Here is a 14,874-nt window from a genome sequence, read left to right as displayed (position 1 = left end):
GGAAAAAATACTTCTTCACAAAATAATATTTTGTAAGATTGCCATTCATTGTTTGCATTTTTATGTCCAATTTTGATCTTTTATAATCCCATTTTCTTCTCTCCAGTTTGGTTAGGCTTCTTGTTCATCTTTGGTATTTCTTTGTATTTTTCAGAACCTCTCAGCAAGAGGTTGACTGGAAATTATCTTCCAAAGTGGGATAATTATCTTGAAATTATCCTTGTCACTCGAAATTGAGAAATTTCCTTCCACCACTGCTTTGGGCAGGACTTCTACTTAGTGCAGTCATGATAAACTTGGGAAAAATATGATTAGGAGTACTTCACTTGCTTTGAATAGACCTATATTTCTTATATATTTTAAGTTTAGATTAGTTACTTTTTGGGGGGTAGGTTAAAGCACAATCAAAATGCCCTTAGCTTTTTTTTGAAGTTTTAAATCTTAGGTAGTTCTGTTATCTGAGGAAAAGCCAGGGCTCCTCACCACAAAAAATTTATCCCCTTCTTTTGGACTGTTACAAATGACTATGCAGAATCTTCTCAAGTATAGTAATCTGACTGAAAATTATAAGGTTTTCTATCAAAGAAAGAAGAATCATAATTCTACATCCAGGGAACCTGTTCAGATAAATTCATCCTGCAAATAACTTCTAGCTAGCCTTGTCTTTATTTTGATATAGAAGATAATGATAGTGATTATTATTTGTATCATTTTATTAGAGATGCCTTTGAGCCCTGGGTAACTCTGATTTGTTTGACAGTTGACATGGCATGTTTAAATCACAGAAAAAAATGGCATATTGGCTGTGAGATAATCATGCAGCCTGAGCTGGGTTTGGCACATTGGATTTTACTGATACCACTAGTTATATAAGAAGAAATAATGTTTCTTCTACCTCATCACTTATGATTATAGGGCCTAGCCAGCACAGCCAATATAGGGTAGTGGTGAAATATATCTTACTGGCCTTCCTGAAACAAAGATCTTAGAAGTGTGGTATTTATAATTTTTTGAAATGAATACCTACTCATATACAGTGGGTAGAACAATGAGAAAAAGCAGGGGGATAAGATTTCTTACTTGGTGTGAAAAGAAGTTGGGTTGGATGCCATGCTTTCATTTTAAGGCAGGTATTTTTAACTTTTTTTGAGTGTCATGGATCACTTTTTTGAGTAATGTTTTTAAAAGCATAAAATAGAATGCATGTGATCATAAAGGAAACCAATTATACTGAAAGACAATTTTTTCCCTTATAAAAGCAAATTCAAAAACTGATAAAGAGCCCTGCTTTAAAGGGAGGAAAATTGACACCATTAGAACATAAGCTTCTTAAAGGGAAGAACCATATGTTTGCCTTTCTTTGTATCCTCAGCACTATCACAATGCTTGGAACATTAGTAAGGACTTCATAAATGTTAGCTGATTAACTGATGAAACAATGGGAAAAAATTCCAGAATTCTAGCTAGTTTTTCTTTTCATTCTTAGGGAAAACTTCATGAGATATGATCAAGGAAAACAGAACAAAAATTATTCTAAACAACAGCAACAAAAACATGTAAAGAGAAAATGAGCCAAGTGAGAGAAAGGAAACAGAGACCCTGGGGCATAGGGAAGGGATGGGGGAGACTCACTCTGACATAAAAGGCAAGAGGGGGAAGAATCATTTGCTAATTATTAGCTTTTTCTTTTAAGTAATCTTGCAATTTAATACAGATCTTGGTAATTTTTACAGTGTTGACAGAGAGTAATTGCTGTCAGCATTCTGAGATCAAGCTCTGGTTGCCCTTAGTTACAGTCCAAATGTCTCCCTTGAATGATGTCCTTTTTCTGTTTTCTTTGCAGCGGTTAGTGAAGGACCAACTCCCCAACAGCCACCCATGTTGCCCCAGACACAACCTGAGCATCCTAGCAGTGAGGAAGCTCCGAGTAGGACCATCCCCACAGCCTGTGTTCGACCTACTCATCCACTCCGCAGCTTTGCCAACCCCTTGCTACCTCCACCTATGAGTGCAATAGAACCAAAAGTCCCTTACACACCACTTTTATCTCAGACAGGTAAGTGCATTGAAACATGCAGAGGCATCACTATTCTTCCCATTTGAAGGTCATGTTATGGGTGGCACTACTAACAAGCATCAGAGAAAAAAAGAACATATGTGTTCTATCTCATATCAGTGTTCCTCATATTTGTAGTCACTATTTATAGAGTAGATATGTTTGGTATTTTTAGTGAATTTTATTCCCTTGTGAAACTGCTCATTATATTCTCTTTTAATTAATATTTCATGCCATGTATTTATTGGCAGGTATTCTCAAGATATGCCTACCAGAGATTCTTCAACCCTAGAGCATCCAGACAGTTGTTGTGTCTAGAGAGGTTAACAGGAGGGTTGACAGAGATGGGGAATTTACAAAGAAAGGGTATCATGCAAGAATGAGAAAGCTGGGAACTAGATAGAGTGATTACAGAGGACCTAAATATATGTATTTTCTTAAGTTTGTGAAAACTGTCTTTCTAATTCCTATTGTTATTTTACATTTTGTCATCTCACAGGTATTACTTATCCAATAGATCTATTAGTTTCCTTATTACCATTAGGAAGGTTTTCTTTGTTTCTTTTCTTTTCTTAAAGTATTCTAAAAGATACATGGGGAATTGAACTACACTTGTCCTCAAAAAATTCAGTGAATTAAATTGTGTGAGTCCCTACAATTAACTAGAACCTGCTTAACATGTCTTAGGAGCAGTTTTGGTCTCCCTAACCCTCTGTCACAGGATTATATCATGGTAATTCTCCCTTATTGACAAAAGTGCCTATGGCATTGTCAGTCATGTTCTTCACAATTGATACACATATGAGATGTTAGACTAAGGTGGATACTTTAAATAGCCTCTTTGTATTTAATAAATGTTTCTGCAGTAATTGGAGATTCCAGTCTCTAATAGAAAATGCTGTGCTAACTTCATGAAGAAGTGTAGAAGAATTTAGGAAGATGTAATGTGACGGACTTTAGTGCTTGAGTTCTTCACTGTTCCTGCATTTGTGCTAAGTAGGGGACCCTACTTCCATGGACTTCAACACACACTATGGCTGTATAAGCTGTCATGCCAATTAAAGAATCATCTTATCCATTAGTTTCCCCATTAACTCCATCCTTATTCCCTTCTAAAAATTACTAAATGTCTTTAATGCTGTCCTTAATTCCCAACTCCATTTATATGTTATAATTTTTTTCTGGAGTTGAAACACTTTTTCCCATTTCCCTGAGGTCCTGAACTAACATGGGAAGGCTGAAGTTGATGATGAAATAGGGGAATACCAGAAAGACTTGCCAGAGATTCAGAGTCTTGTACATGACTTCTTCCCTATCTGAAATATCAGTGAAATTGGAAATTTAAGTATGGTGGAAACTACTATCCCAATATTATCTGATAGTCAATATAAGCCAAAAATGAAAGCCAAAAAATCATATTTTTTCCTCTATTTAATCTGTTATTATAAAATTTAATTCTCAAATTCTTTTAATACATGCTTTAAATTTTTGAATTCATATATCCTTCATTAATAAGAGTCAACTACAAACATAAAAATCTAATTTCAGTTTGCTAGGAAAAAATATGCTTGCATTGTTCTTCAGGTTGACTTCAGAGAGATTAACCAGGAGCAATCTATAGGAGTTGAAAAGAGCTTTTTGTAAGTTTTATGGCTTTTGGACAATTAGAAGTGGTCCAAACTTGAAATGAAACATCTCAAGAAAGAGTAGACTCAGAATGGGCATTGTAGAAACAAGACAAGAGTTGGATAAAATGACCTCTGAGGTCCTTTCCAACATAGATTCTATGATTCTTGATTTGGGTAATGTTTTGTGTAGACAAAATAGAAAATAGACAATGGGAATGGGAATCAGAAAATGAAGACTTAGTTTTTACTAGGGATTGAATTCTACTTATTGAAAATAATGTTCTTACAGCCCACTATATGTAGCCAAAATTCAAGTGTTAATGTCACCCAATGACACACAGCTTTGAGGAGCCATGTGATATCTGTCATTGAAGAATGCAATTTATGATAAGAAATGGAAAAATGAGAATTGTAGGAGCATGAGCTACATTTTGGTATCCCTTCTTTCAGTTTTAATAATATCATTCTTCCTATTGAAAAGTGTAGCAACATGCTTGCTGAAAATATTTTCATCTCAGACTTCATATTAATAGAAATATATAATTAGTAATAGGATTACCACATTTTGCTAACTTTGCGGGAATGCAGTCAAAAGTGTTTTTCTTACCTAAAGAACAAATATCCTAATATAAAGATGCAAACAAGGCTCATGAATATTATTCAGTCTTTTTCCAATAGTTTCTCATAAGATTTTCTTTTTTTTCCCCATTTTTCTCCTTTGATTTCAGTCTTGTATGTTTGATATGTTCTTTGTCACATTTTTGCTTTACCCGTCTCACAGGGTTGTTAGGAGGATCAAAAGAGATAATGTATGTAAAGTGCTTTTTAAACCCTAAATTGCTGTACACATGTCAGCCATCATCATTATCATTATCATTAGAATTGCTTTTCTAATTTTTTTCAGTATCTAATCTTTTTAGCTTGAGTTTTCTATTGTATTTTATATTTCTTTTAACTTCTCTCTTCAGTTGTTTTCCCCTCTGTCTAAGTCCATTCTTGATTCTCCTCTCAGTATTATTAAATGTCTCTTGTTCTCTGATTTCACCCCCAATTCCATTGTTTCAATGTGATTCCTGCTCATTTTATGTCTTACTTCATGATTTCCAAATAGCATCTTACTGTGTGTGTCTTTGACACATGGTAAATAGTATGCTTTTAAGGGAGAGCTGCTGTTTATTCTCTTGGGAAAAGAAAATTAGCAGACTGACAAATGTATTAGCAATGACACTAACTACAGACTTCCTAGCCTTGAAGATGAAATACTTGAAGCCTCCAGCAAATTTCAATTCTAAGAAAATCATGACTTTAGTCAAATTGATTGATGAAGTAGAGTTATTCTCTAGTAGACATTTAAACTATTGTAAAAAATTTTTAATAAAACAGTGGAGAAATACATAATTATTAATATATTTATCATTACTTGCTATAAACCATTGCTTTTAAAAATATGATATTATTAATTTACAAATTATTATCAAATGTTTTATTGAGTTTTCCCCCTTCAGTTTCAAAGCATAAAAATTAGAATCAATGGTTTAGTTATCTAGCTGTTTGATCTTGAACAAGTTCCTAGGTTTCATTTTTTTCTGTCTCATTCTCTGATTTCATAGCAATGGCACCAAAAACTCTCTCCATTGATTCAAATTTTCAACTTGCATGTAACCTACAACTTATATTCTTAGACTATTTTTTTCCTCCAAGAACTAATTTGCCCAGAACATGCATCTAGAACAAAAATTCAAAAACTGAACACAAATTGGAGGTTTTGTTGTGCAGTAGAAGAACATGATCTTTTGAGTAAGAAGATCTGGATTCAAATCCTATCTTTGATGTTTACTATACCTAAATGATTGAAGAGCTTGAATTAAATGACCTATATGATCCTTCTCACTCTAGATCTGTGATCTCTCTGGCTTCAAGACTGACACTGTAAAGAGAATGTTTATTAGGAGTTCGGAATACTTATTAATCTTTAAAGCTCCTTCTATCTCTGAAATGCCTTCTTTGAAGCCCCTCCCCCAACTCCACATATCAGACTTTTTGAGGTACTTTATTTCTCCTCTAGTAAAAGGTACAAGTTTGTCATGAACTTTGATTTGGTGGTGCATAAACCAGAGTTTGATGAGGGGAGGAAGGAGGGTTTCCTGTCATCAGTGGAAAGCATTCCACAGCCATGATCTTGTCATCAATAATTAGGAAATCATCTTGCTGTCATTGTGCCTGAGATTCAGCCTCCCCAAAACCTACCCTCACTCTCTCCTCTCCTGCCCTGCCCTGCCCTGCTGAGGTAGAGTATTTAACTTAACTCTCATAAATGTTTTATTGTGCTTCTAACAATTTCATCAGTGCCTTGTGAGAGAGTCTCCTGCTCCCTAATGCTAAATCTGAAGACAAGAAGAACTGAGCAATTTTTCCTTTACACGTTCCATTGTAACTGCAGTCACTTCACTTTGCAAATCACAGACACAGATATATAAGTGATTTGGCTTAGTCTCCTTTCAGGTTAAATAGAAAATGTTTGATGGAATGTTGGGCTTATTGCATTATAGATCTGACATAAATTCCACAAAGGGCCAAGAAAGGGGATTTTTTTTCCCTTCCCCAGCGAAAATTCCTTTTAGCTGTTGAAATGATCAGCTGCACTTTAAATGAACCTGGATTAGGAGGCCATTTGTCTTCTGAAGCATTAAGTCTAAGGGGAAAGAAAATGTGACCCTTTTAATAGTAGCTTTTATATTGAGCCCCTTCAAGCTCTTGCATCTTTGTAAGGATGCTTAAGTGCTGTATTCTCCTCCATTTATATAGTCCTTTTCTATATATGTGTGTGTGTGTGTTGTGTGTGTGTGTGTGTGTGTGTATTTAAAAAAAATAAAAAATCCAGGCTATTCCCATCTTTTCAATCTTCCAAGGATCAATATGTCAGTGGACATGACAGGCCCCAGACTCACTTCATTGTACTGCGAAATTGAGTTTGATTTTTCCCCCTACAAATTGTGGCTTGTGGTCCAATTTGTCTGAAGAGTGAGCATGCGGGAGGGTGGCAGTCGCTGACAGTGGACAGCAACAGCTTCAGATTTATGTTTTATGGCTAGTTGGGAAGTCATGTATTCCTGCTGTAACCTGATCTTTTTGGCAGGCCTCATTTCAGTAAATATGCTTTCATAAAAAACTGCCCATAAATTACCACATTACATTAGTCCAAGTGCCTTTACCCAGCCACTTGTAGTCAACCATTAGCAATTTTCATCAGGGAGTAACACAAGACTACTCTGTTCTATCGAAATCCGTCACAGGCAAGTGTCACAGACGGGGGTAGGGGTGAGGAGGATGGCGCTCACTGCTTGGGCCAAGCGAATACCAGCAACACTTGCAGTTTCATTCTATTAGATCCAACATCACCAGTCAATCATAGGAAATTGTCTGTATCCATTATGGTACAGCCCATTCCCATTCCTGTTTAAACCTTTATGTTAATTTTTAGAACCTTCCTTTGCCTCCCTTAGGGACTTGCTTGGTTTTAAGACTGACTCTCCTTTTCTTGCTATTGTGACCCTGGACACCTCTCTCCAATTAGGCAACATCGTGGCTCCCCAACCCTTCATTCCCCCATCATTCCCCACTTAGTGTAGACATCCAATTGGCATTGACTAATGCAACTCAGAACTCCTCTTAGATAATTGAGATGACAGACAGACAATACCACACTCGGTTTAGAATTTTACTTTGAATTAAAATTAAATTTACAGCTTAAGTTTTAGAATTTAAAGCTAGAAGTGATCTTGGAGATCATCTAATCTAAATCCTTCACTTTATAGAATAGGAGTCTGAGACCCAAAGATATACTCAAGATCATAGAGGTCATCCATTGCTAGATCTGGAAATTGAACCCAAATCCTTGCTCTTATTCCAAATCCTTTCCTTTCCATTATGCCAAGATTACTCCCATCTTAAATTCTCTTATCTAAGTGCAGTAAGTTATCAAGTTAACATACTTAAGGAAAAGGTAAAAAAAAATCTCTGTAAATATTTCTTGCAGGTGTATTGTGATATATCACAAGTGCCAATTCTGTAGAACCCCAAGATAGGGAAAATGTTTACATAAAATTGTGTAGGTAATTATTACCAGTGGTACATATGCTAGGGAAATATATGAGACTTGGAGAACTTGCCTCATTTTAACTGGCACTATTTTAAAGGTATATTCTCTCCCAGGAGTCTTTGGGAAAGATTCCCCTGAGGGCTACAAAAAGAATCCTTTCACAGGAAGGAGAATCAAATTAGTCCCCTAATTATTTGGAAAAATGGCTGGTGTTCTTTGCATTTTTGGAAGATATTCAGTAACAGATACAATGCCTGGTCATTCTACTCTAGTCTGGTTCCAGCCCTACCTTCAAATCCTTTCTTCTTATAATGTATCACCTCTACAATCAAGAAGAGATACTGATGCTATAACCTGTGAGTCTTTGGACTCTAGGACAACCACAGAGAAAGATTAAAAAAAAAAGAAAAAGAAAATTTACAAGTGAAAGTAATATGCAAATTTTGCAGTGATTAGAGAGTTAAATGAGAAGGGGGATAGAAGAGAGTTAGAGAGATCATATCTCAGTGGAACCAAAGATTGAAAGAGAGAAAAACTGAAGACTAAATGTATGTAATCAGATCAGAATTTTATTGGTTTTGACCAAAGGCTGTGGTTGTAATTGGAAATGTATGACTAGTTGAAACTAAAACAAGAAAAAAAAACCTTCCAAAACAGTCTTTGTTGGACCATAAATAAAATTGAGTTTAATTAGCAATTTGATAAAATGAAAACTATAGAGTTTAAAGAATGTATTCATAGTCTAGGTGAATATTGCTATAGAAAATTATTATGCATTGTACAGGGTATTGAATAGAATATGCACTGAGTAAATGTTTGTAAAAGAAGGAAGGAATAAACAAATTCAAATCAAGAAGGAAATATATTTACAAGGTTTCATAAATTAGTAGGATAACAGAAAGAGAGAGCAAGTAGGGTAGGGAGAGGTGGGGAAGAGAGGGGAATTTTATACCACCTTGTCAGAAGCAGCATGATTTAGAAAAAAGAATTCTGACCTAAATGTCAAGAAAAATGGGTCTAGTGCCAGTCTGTCTTTCACTTTCTAGCTGTGTGGCATAAGATAAAACATTTAACCTCTCAAATCTTTCACAAAGTATACCAGGCCAAAAAGAAAAAAAAACCTCTTAAACTTAATGTTTTATGGAAGAATCCTAAGGTTAAGAATGGAAGAAAACCAAGCTGGGGAGGGTTTGAAAAGAAGATGGGCATTATAGATGTGAACAAAAAAAAGAAAGTAACTTTCCTCAATTCACAGTCAGCAAGATGCATCAATTGTCCTGGGATTCTTCTTGAAAGGAAATAGTTTTAAGTTATGTGGAGTCAAATAGCCCTTTATAGAAGCCTTGTACCTTTGTAAATTATCCTTAGGAGCTTAGCTTTTTTAAAAAATTTATTTTAATTTCTTTTTCAAATTTCAAACAATCATTAAAAAACAAAAACATCTCAAAAAAAGAAAAACAATAATACTTGTAAAAATCACAGTGAAATAAGTTCCAATGTGTAATATAATATAAATACATGATAAACATGTGATGTTACTATTTTAAATAAATGTTTTATGGTATAAATAACAAAGGGAGTAAGAAAATCTATATTACATTTTGCACCTTTTTGTATGTTATTAAGCTGTATTAATATTCTTTTTTATAAAATCTATTATTACCCACTAATCCACCCTCATCCTCAAATATATGTCCTCCCTTGTAACAACTATATGTAGTCAAGCAAAACTAATCATGACTACATCTGAGAAAGAATAACTCATTCTGCATCTCTAGTGCATCACCTCTTTGGCAAGAACTGGACAATATAGTTCACCTTCAGTATATTAAAGTAATGATTAGTTGATGCTTTAGTCAGAGTTCTAAAGACTTATCAAACTTCTTTCTCTCACATTATTATTGTGTTCATTATATAAATTGTTCTCTTTTTTTCTCCTCTATTCACTTGGCATCTATTCATATGTCTATATTTTTCTGATTGCTATATTTCCTTCTTGATTTGAATTTGTTTATTCCTTTCTTCTTTTGTCAAACATAAAATTCTATTATATTTATAAATTACACTTGGTTCAGATAGTCCCCAAATGACAAGAAGCTTCCCCCCACCCCTGTATTTCTGTGCTACAGTACGGAGTGAGGATATAAGTTTTTGTATGTGTCCAGGATCATTCTCTCTATCCTTTCTTTCCTTAGAGTATATATCCCTAATAGTAACAGTCATGGGTCAATGATTCAGTTGAGTGGCATTGGGGGAAATTGTCAAATTATTATTCTGATTTCCAATTCCAACATGAAATTATTGTATCTCCTTCAAAAATCTAAAGGAAAAAGAAACAAATAATTAGGGGACAGATCTTTATAGAAAATTTGCCTTTTAAAGGTCTAATATATAATATATTTTAAAAAGTGATACTAATAGGTGGGGGCAAAACTTCTAGTAGATGTTCATACCAAAGGGTATGAATAGACAACTAACAAATGAAATTTGTTGCCATTCAGTTGTATATGAATGTCCCATTTAAGATTTTCTTGGCAAAGATACTGGAATAGTTTGCCATTTCCTTCTCTGATTCAGTTTACTGAAAAAACTGAGGCAAACAAAGTAAATGATTTTCCCAGAGTCATATAGCTACTGAGTGCCTTAAACTAAGTTTTAGCTCAACAAGATGAGTCCTTCTGATTCTAGGGCCAACACTCTATGCCCTGCAAAATACAAATAATATGATATACCTTGGATTATACAGCAACTTAAACATCAAAATTGCTTTAATTTGCATTTAATTTATTATTAGCGATTTGTAACATTTTATTTGAGACTTGCTTATTCATTACCTTTGACCAAATATATTTGGGAATGACTTTTATTCTTTTCATATTTTTATCAATTACTTATCTTGGTTATTAGATCTTTATCAGAGAAATTTGCCTTAAATATTTTCCCCAATTAATTGTTTACTTTTTTATTCTAGCTACATTTATTTTGGTTGTGCAAATGCTTTTCAATTTTATCTAAATTTCTCCATCTTCTTTCTCTCTCTCTTTTTTGTTTTTTGTTTTTTGTTTTTAGAAGGCAATTGGATTATGTAACTTGCTCAAAATCACATGACTAGCTAATAATTAAAGTGTCTGAGGTCGAATTTAAACCAAGGTCCTCCTGACTCCAAGGCCAATGCTCTATCCACCGCACCACCTAGCTGCCCTGTCTATCTTCTCTTTTATGATCACCATCATACCTTGTTTGGATAATCTCTCTCTCTCTCTCTCTCTCTCACATCAGGTATCTTGAAATCAAGTTTGGATGAGCATCCTACACTATATGCAATAATAAATTGTCAATGACATTTACAACTTAAGTTGTTCTTAGGTGATCTGTTCCTAAAAGCCAGTATTTATGCAGTATTTATTCAACGCTTTGGCAGAGTACCAAGTTTTGGCTACAAAGGAGAAGGAAAATAATTGTGATATAATGAAAAAAAAATAAAAACAAACAAACCATGAGCTAGAAGTTGGGCATCATGTTTCATTCTGACTTTATCATTGACTTCTTTAAGCCTCAGTTTCCTCATTGAAAGTTAAGGAAGATCAGACCAGATGATTTCCCAAGGTTTCCCTCCAGCTCTTTGATTTAATAAAGTCTATGAACATTTGATTATCATTAAAAAGAGAATGAGAGATGAAACTCATTGTTTTTAAGAAAAAAAAAACAAGCAAAGGGGAAATATACCATTAACATTCATCTTTAGCCATCTTTGGAAGAAGGACACATCTTCCCTTGCCCATATTTTGTACCCCATTATATGTTAACATTTCAAATATCAGATTCGAGATGATGGAGTTTTTTCTTTGCTTCTTTCTTTTCGATCTTGAGTCCTTTGCCCCCATTCTAGTTTAGGCCCTTTTGAGAAAGTTATTGCTCTGAAGGAAGCAAGACTTCAACTATCAATGTCTTATTTACAAAGCTGTCAATAACTCCTCCCATGGAAAAGAGCTTTTTGAAAAAAATTCTTTAGGGGGCAGCTAGGTGGTGCAGTAGATAGAGCACTGGCCCTGGGGTCTGAAGGATCTGAGTTCAAATTTAAATTCAAACACTTAATAATTATCTGTGTGACCTTGGGCAAGTCACTTAACCCCACTGCCTTGCAAACCAAAAAAAAAGTGCCTTTCTGAAGTTTTAAAATGTGGACTTCCTCTGGAGGTTTATAGTTTTAATCTCACCATCAGGGATCTGAAAGGAAATGCAAGTGACATATTAAACACCTTATAGGTTTCACAGCTTTAACTTACATCTTGTCCCTGGGATTGGATTGTATGTTTGTTCTTATTTCCAAGTTAACTTTATTTACCTCTGCATTGCTTCTCAGAAAGAGGAATGTTATTATCATTGCAATAAAGGGACTCCTACCAAGCTTTATTCCTTTTTCTTGTTTTTTTTTCCTTTTTTTTTTTTGATGATGAGATGCAAGTCCAATTGGCCTCAAAGGGAGAGCCAAAAAGATAGATTACAGTACAGCTCCATATTCACACCAAAGGGAACAATATGATTCTCAATATCTCTATATTTCCTAATATAATTTCCAAAGTACCTTACAAAGGCTTTATCCTTATATAACATGGACCATTGCCTAGCCAACTGAGTTATGGGCTTCAGTAAAAACATTTTCTGTTTCTATGATCATCTAGATCATGATTCTCTAATTTTAATTCCATACAACTTGAGAGTTAACCTCAGTTTTAATTTATGATCAAACAAAGGTCCTTTGATGCTTTTTAATGTTTTGTCTCAGTTTTCTCTGCGTTTTTAATTCAGTCATTTATTTTTTCCTCCCTTTAATTTTTCTGAGATTCTTTTTCTCAGTTAATAGTGATGCTCCACTACTTCACATTTAAACCAAGATAGAACTTGTTAATACATTGAAGATAATGCAAATGATATGTGTTAGAGTAAGGGAGCAACTATGGTCAGTGACTGAAGAATTCACATCTCTCCTATGATGAGTCTTTTTGCAATCAAAGTATAAAAAGAGGTAGAAAAAGTTTTCATTATTGTTATTTGTATTACCTGAGTATATTGTGATAATTCTTAGAGTACAGAAAGCAGAAAAAAGAGGCAGTTCATCAGCATTATGACTGTGAGTGTTGAGTGTCTTTAGGTATATTTATTCTATACTATAAGCATTCCCCCTCATTGGTACTGTGAGTCAGAAATTAATACTAAGCTTCTTGGAATATTGAGCATAGATTATATTTCTAAGACCTGATTATAGTGAATCAGCATTTTAAGGTCAGCAAAGGATGTCATCCTAACTAAATAATGAGATAAGAATATTTAGCATTAGAAAGGGTACATCTAATTGCTACCAAAATCAAACCTCCACACTTTGTAGATGAAGAAATTGAGATATAGAAAATTTAAGAAATGTACACAAAATCAAATAAATAGTAAGTAACAGAGCTGAGAATCAAGTTCAATCCTTTTGGTTCAGAATTCAGTCCTCTTTCCAACATGACCTTGCCTTTCAACCAGGTCTTTCGCACTTCTTACCCTCACTCCTAAGAGTATGTTTATGTCAGGAGACCAACAGAAATTATAGGACTTTGACAATACATACAATGACTTATCAATCATATGCTAACACAGATATTAGCAACTATTACTGGATATGTGAAATAGCTCATTGGATTTTCTAGTTCTAGCCACTTCATGCTTTATTCAAGTATTTAGGACCAAACATGTAGACTATCCTGAACGTTATTTTCTTTGCCTGAGTGTTCATCTATTTAAAAATGACAATAATTGACAAAAATTCAGGGGAATATCCCGAAACCCATTACTTCTACTCCCTCTGAATTAAATCTTACTTCTCTCAAACAGACCTTGAGCTGCTCCAGAATTTCATAGTCTGGAATTAGTTGCAGGGGTAAATGGTGAGCAGCACAGTGCAGAACCTTAGAAACCTTCCACAGGGAGGCAACACAAAGAAAGCCAAGGTTTAAGATGTCTAAGTTTTGGTCCTACCTCTGTCACTGATTTTCTATAGATGTTCTCTATGCCTTCATATATATATATATATATATATATATATATATATATATATATATATATAACTCTTCAATAAAATTAATAACTGACTTCACAAGAGCCTAATAGAAACAAATTAAATGGCATGTGTGAAGATCCTTTATAAAATATAAAATATAAAGTACTATTAATAAAGTCAAGAGCCCTCTGGCTTAGCAGAGCTCTTGGTTTTCTAGCAGAAGTGTTTCATATACCTTGTAGAAATCTAAGGGGGTAGGTTTTATTATCAACTTTTTATAATGAAGAAACTGAGGCACAGATTTCAGAGTTATACCACTTCTAAGAAAAAAGTATTTGAACTCAAGTCTTCCAATCTCTAAATCCAACATATCCATTTTTCCATAGGAAAATGATTGATTTTTGGTTATATTCTGTGTCTGTTTTTATTTTGTTTTTTTGGAAATAGATCTTGGTTTTCCAGGGAAAGTTTTGAACAGTTGGAAGTCTTGCTAATTAAGTAAAAATTTTCTCAAGCTGCTATCCCAAGCTGGCTACTGAGCTCCAGTGTAAGGTGAAAATATAAAAATAGTTATAAGGGGGAGCAAAGAATTAAATATTAGAACACTAAAGTAGATAGGAACAGGAATAGAAAATAACAAAGAGAACCTAAAGAAGGCATGTTGGAAATCACTAGTAAGTTACCCTCAGAAGTTTAGTTTCATTAAAGTTGCCTGAGAAGACAGCTCTAGAGGAGTTAAAGATTAAGGAGTGAGGAAAAAGAGGTATAGACATACCAGTCACTTTATAAGTTCCACAGTTATTAGATAAAAACAAGTCAGTGACAATAACAGTTCATCTTTTGTTGTTGTTGTTGTTGTTGTGTTTGTGGTTATGTCCAACTTTCATTGACTCCATTTGGGGTTTCTTGGCATAGATACAAGCATAGTTTTGCCATATCCCTATCAAGCTCATTTAAGTGACTCGTTTGGGGTCCTATAGCTAAGTGTCTAGCTGGGGAAGAAGAATCTTCCTGACTCCAGGCCCATATCCTTTTTTTTTAAGAGAAAGGA

General features: G+C 34.3%; 1 protein-coding gene across 1 annotated transcript in view; it reads left to right on the top strand.

Moving 5' to 3' along the window:
• Positions 1-14,874, top strand: part of DCC (DCC netrin 1 receptor) — a 1,459,593-nt gene that overhangs the window by 1,417,713 nt on the left and 27,006 nt on the right. Inside the window, exon 26 of the mRNA XM_074202006.1 lies at positions 1,844-2,056. Within this exon, the coding sequence (XP_074058107.1) occupies positions 1,844-2,056 (213 nt within the window). The remainder of the gene's footprint in view (positions 1-1,843; positions 2,057-14,874) is intronic.

This window comes from Macrotis lagotis, chromosome X, assembly GCF_037893015.1.
Source record: "Macrotis lagotis isolate mMagLag1 chromosome X, bilby.v1.9.chrom.fasta, whole genome shotgun sequence".
NCBI lineage: Eukaryota > Metazoa > Chordata > Mammalia > Peramelemorphia > Peramelidae > Macrotis > Macrotis lagotis.
This window is presented reverse-complemented; position numbering and strand designations above follow the sequence as displayed.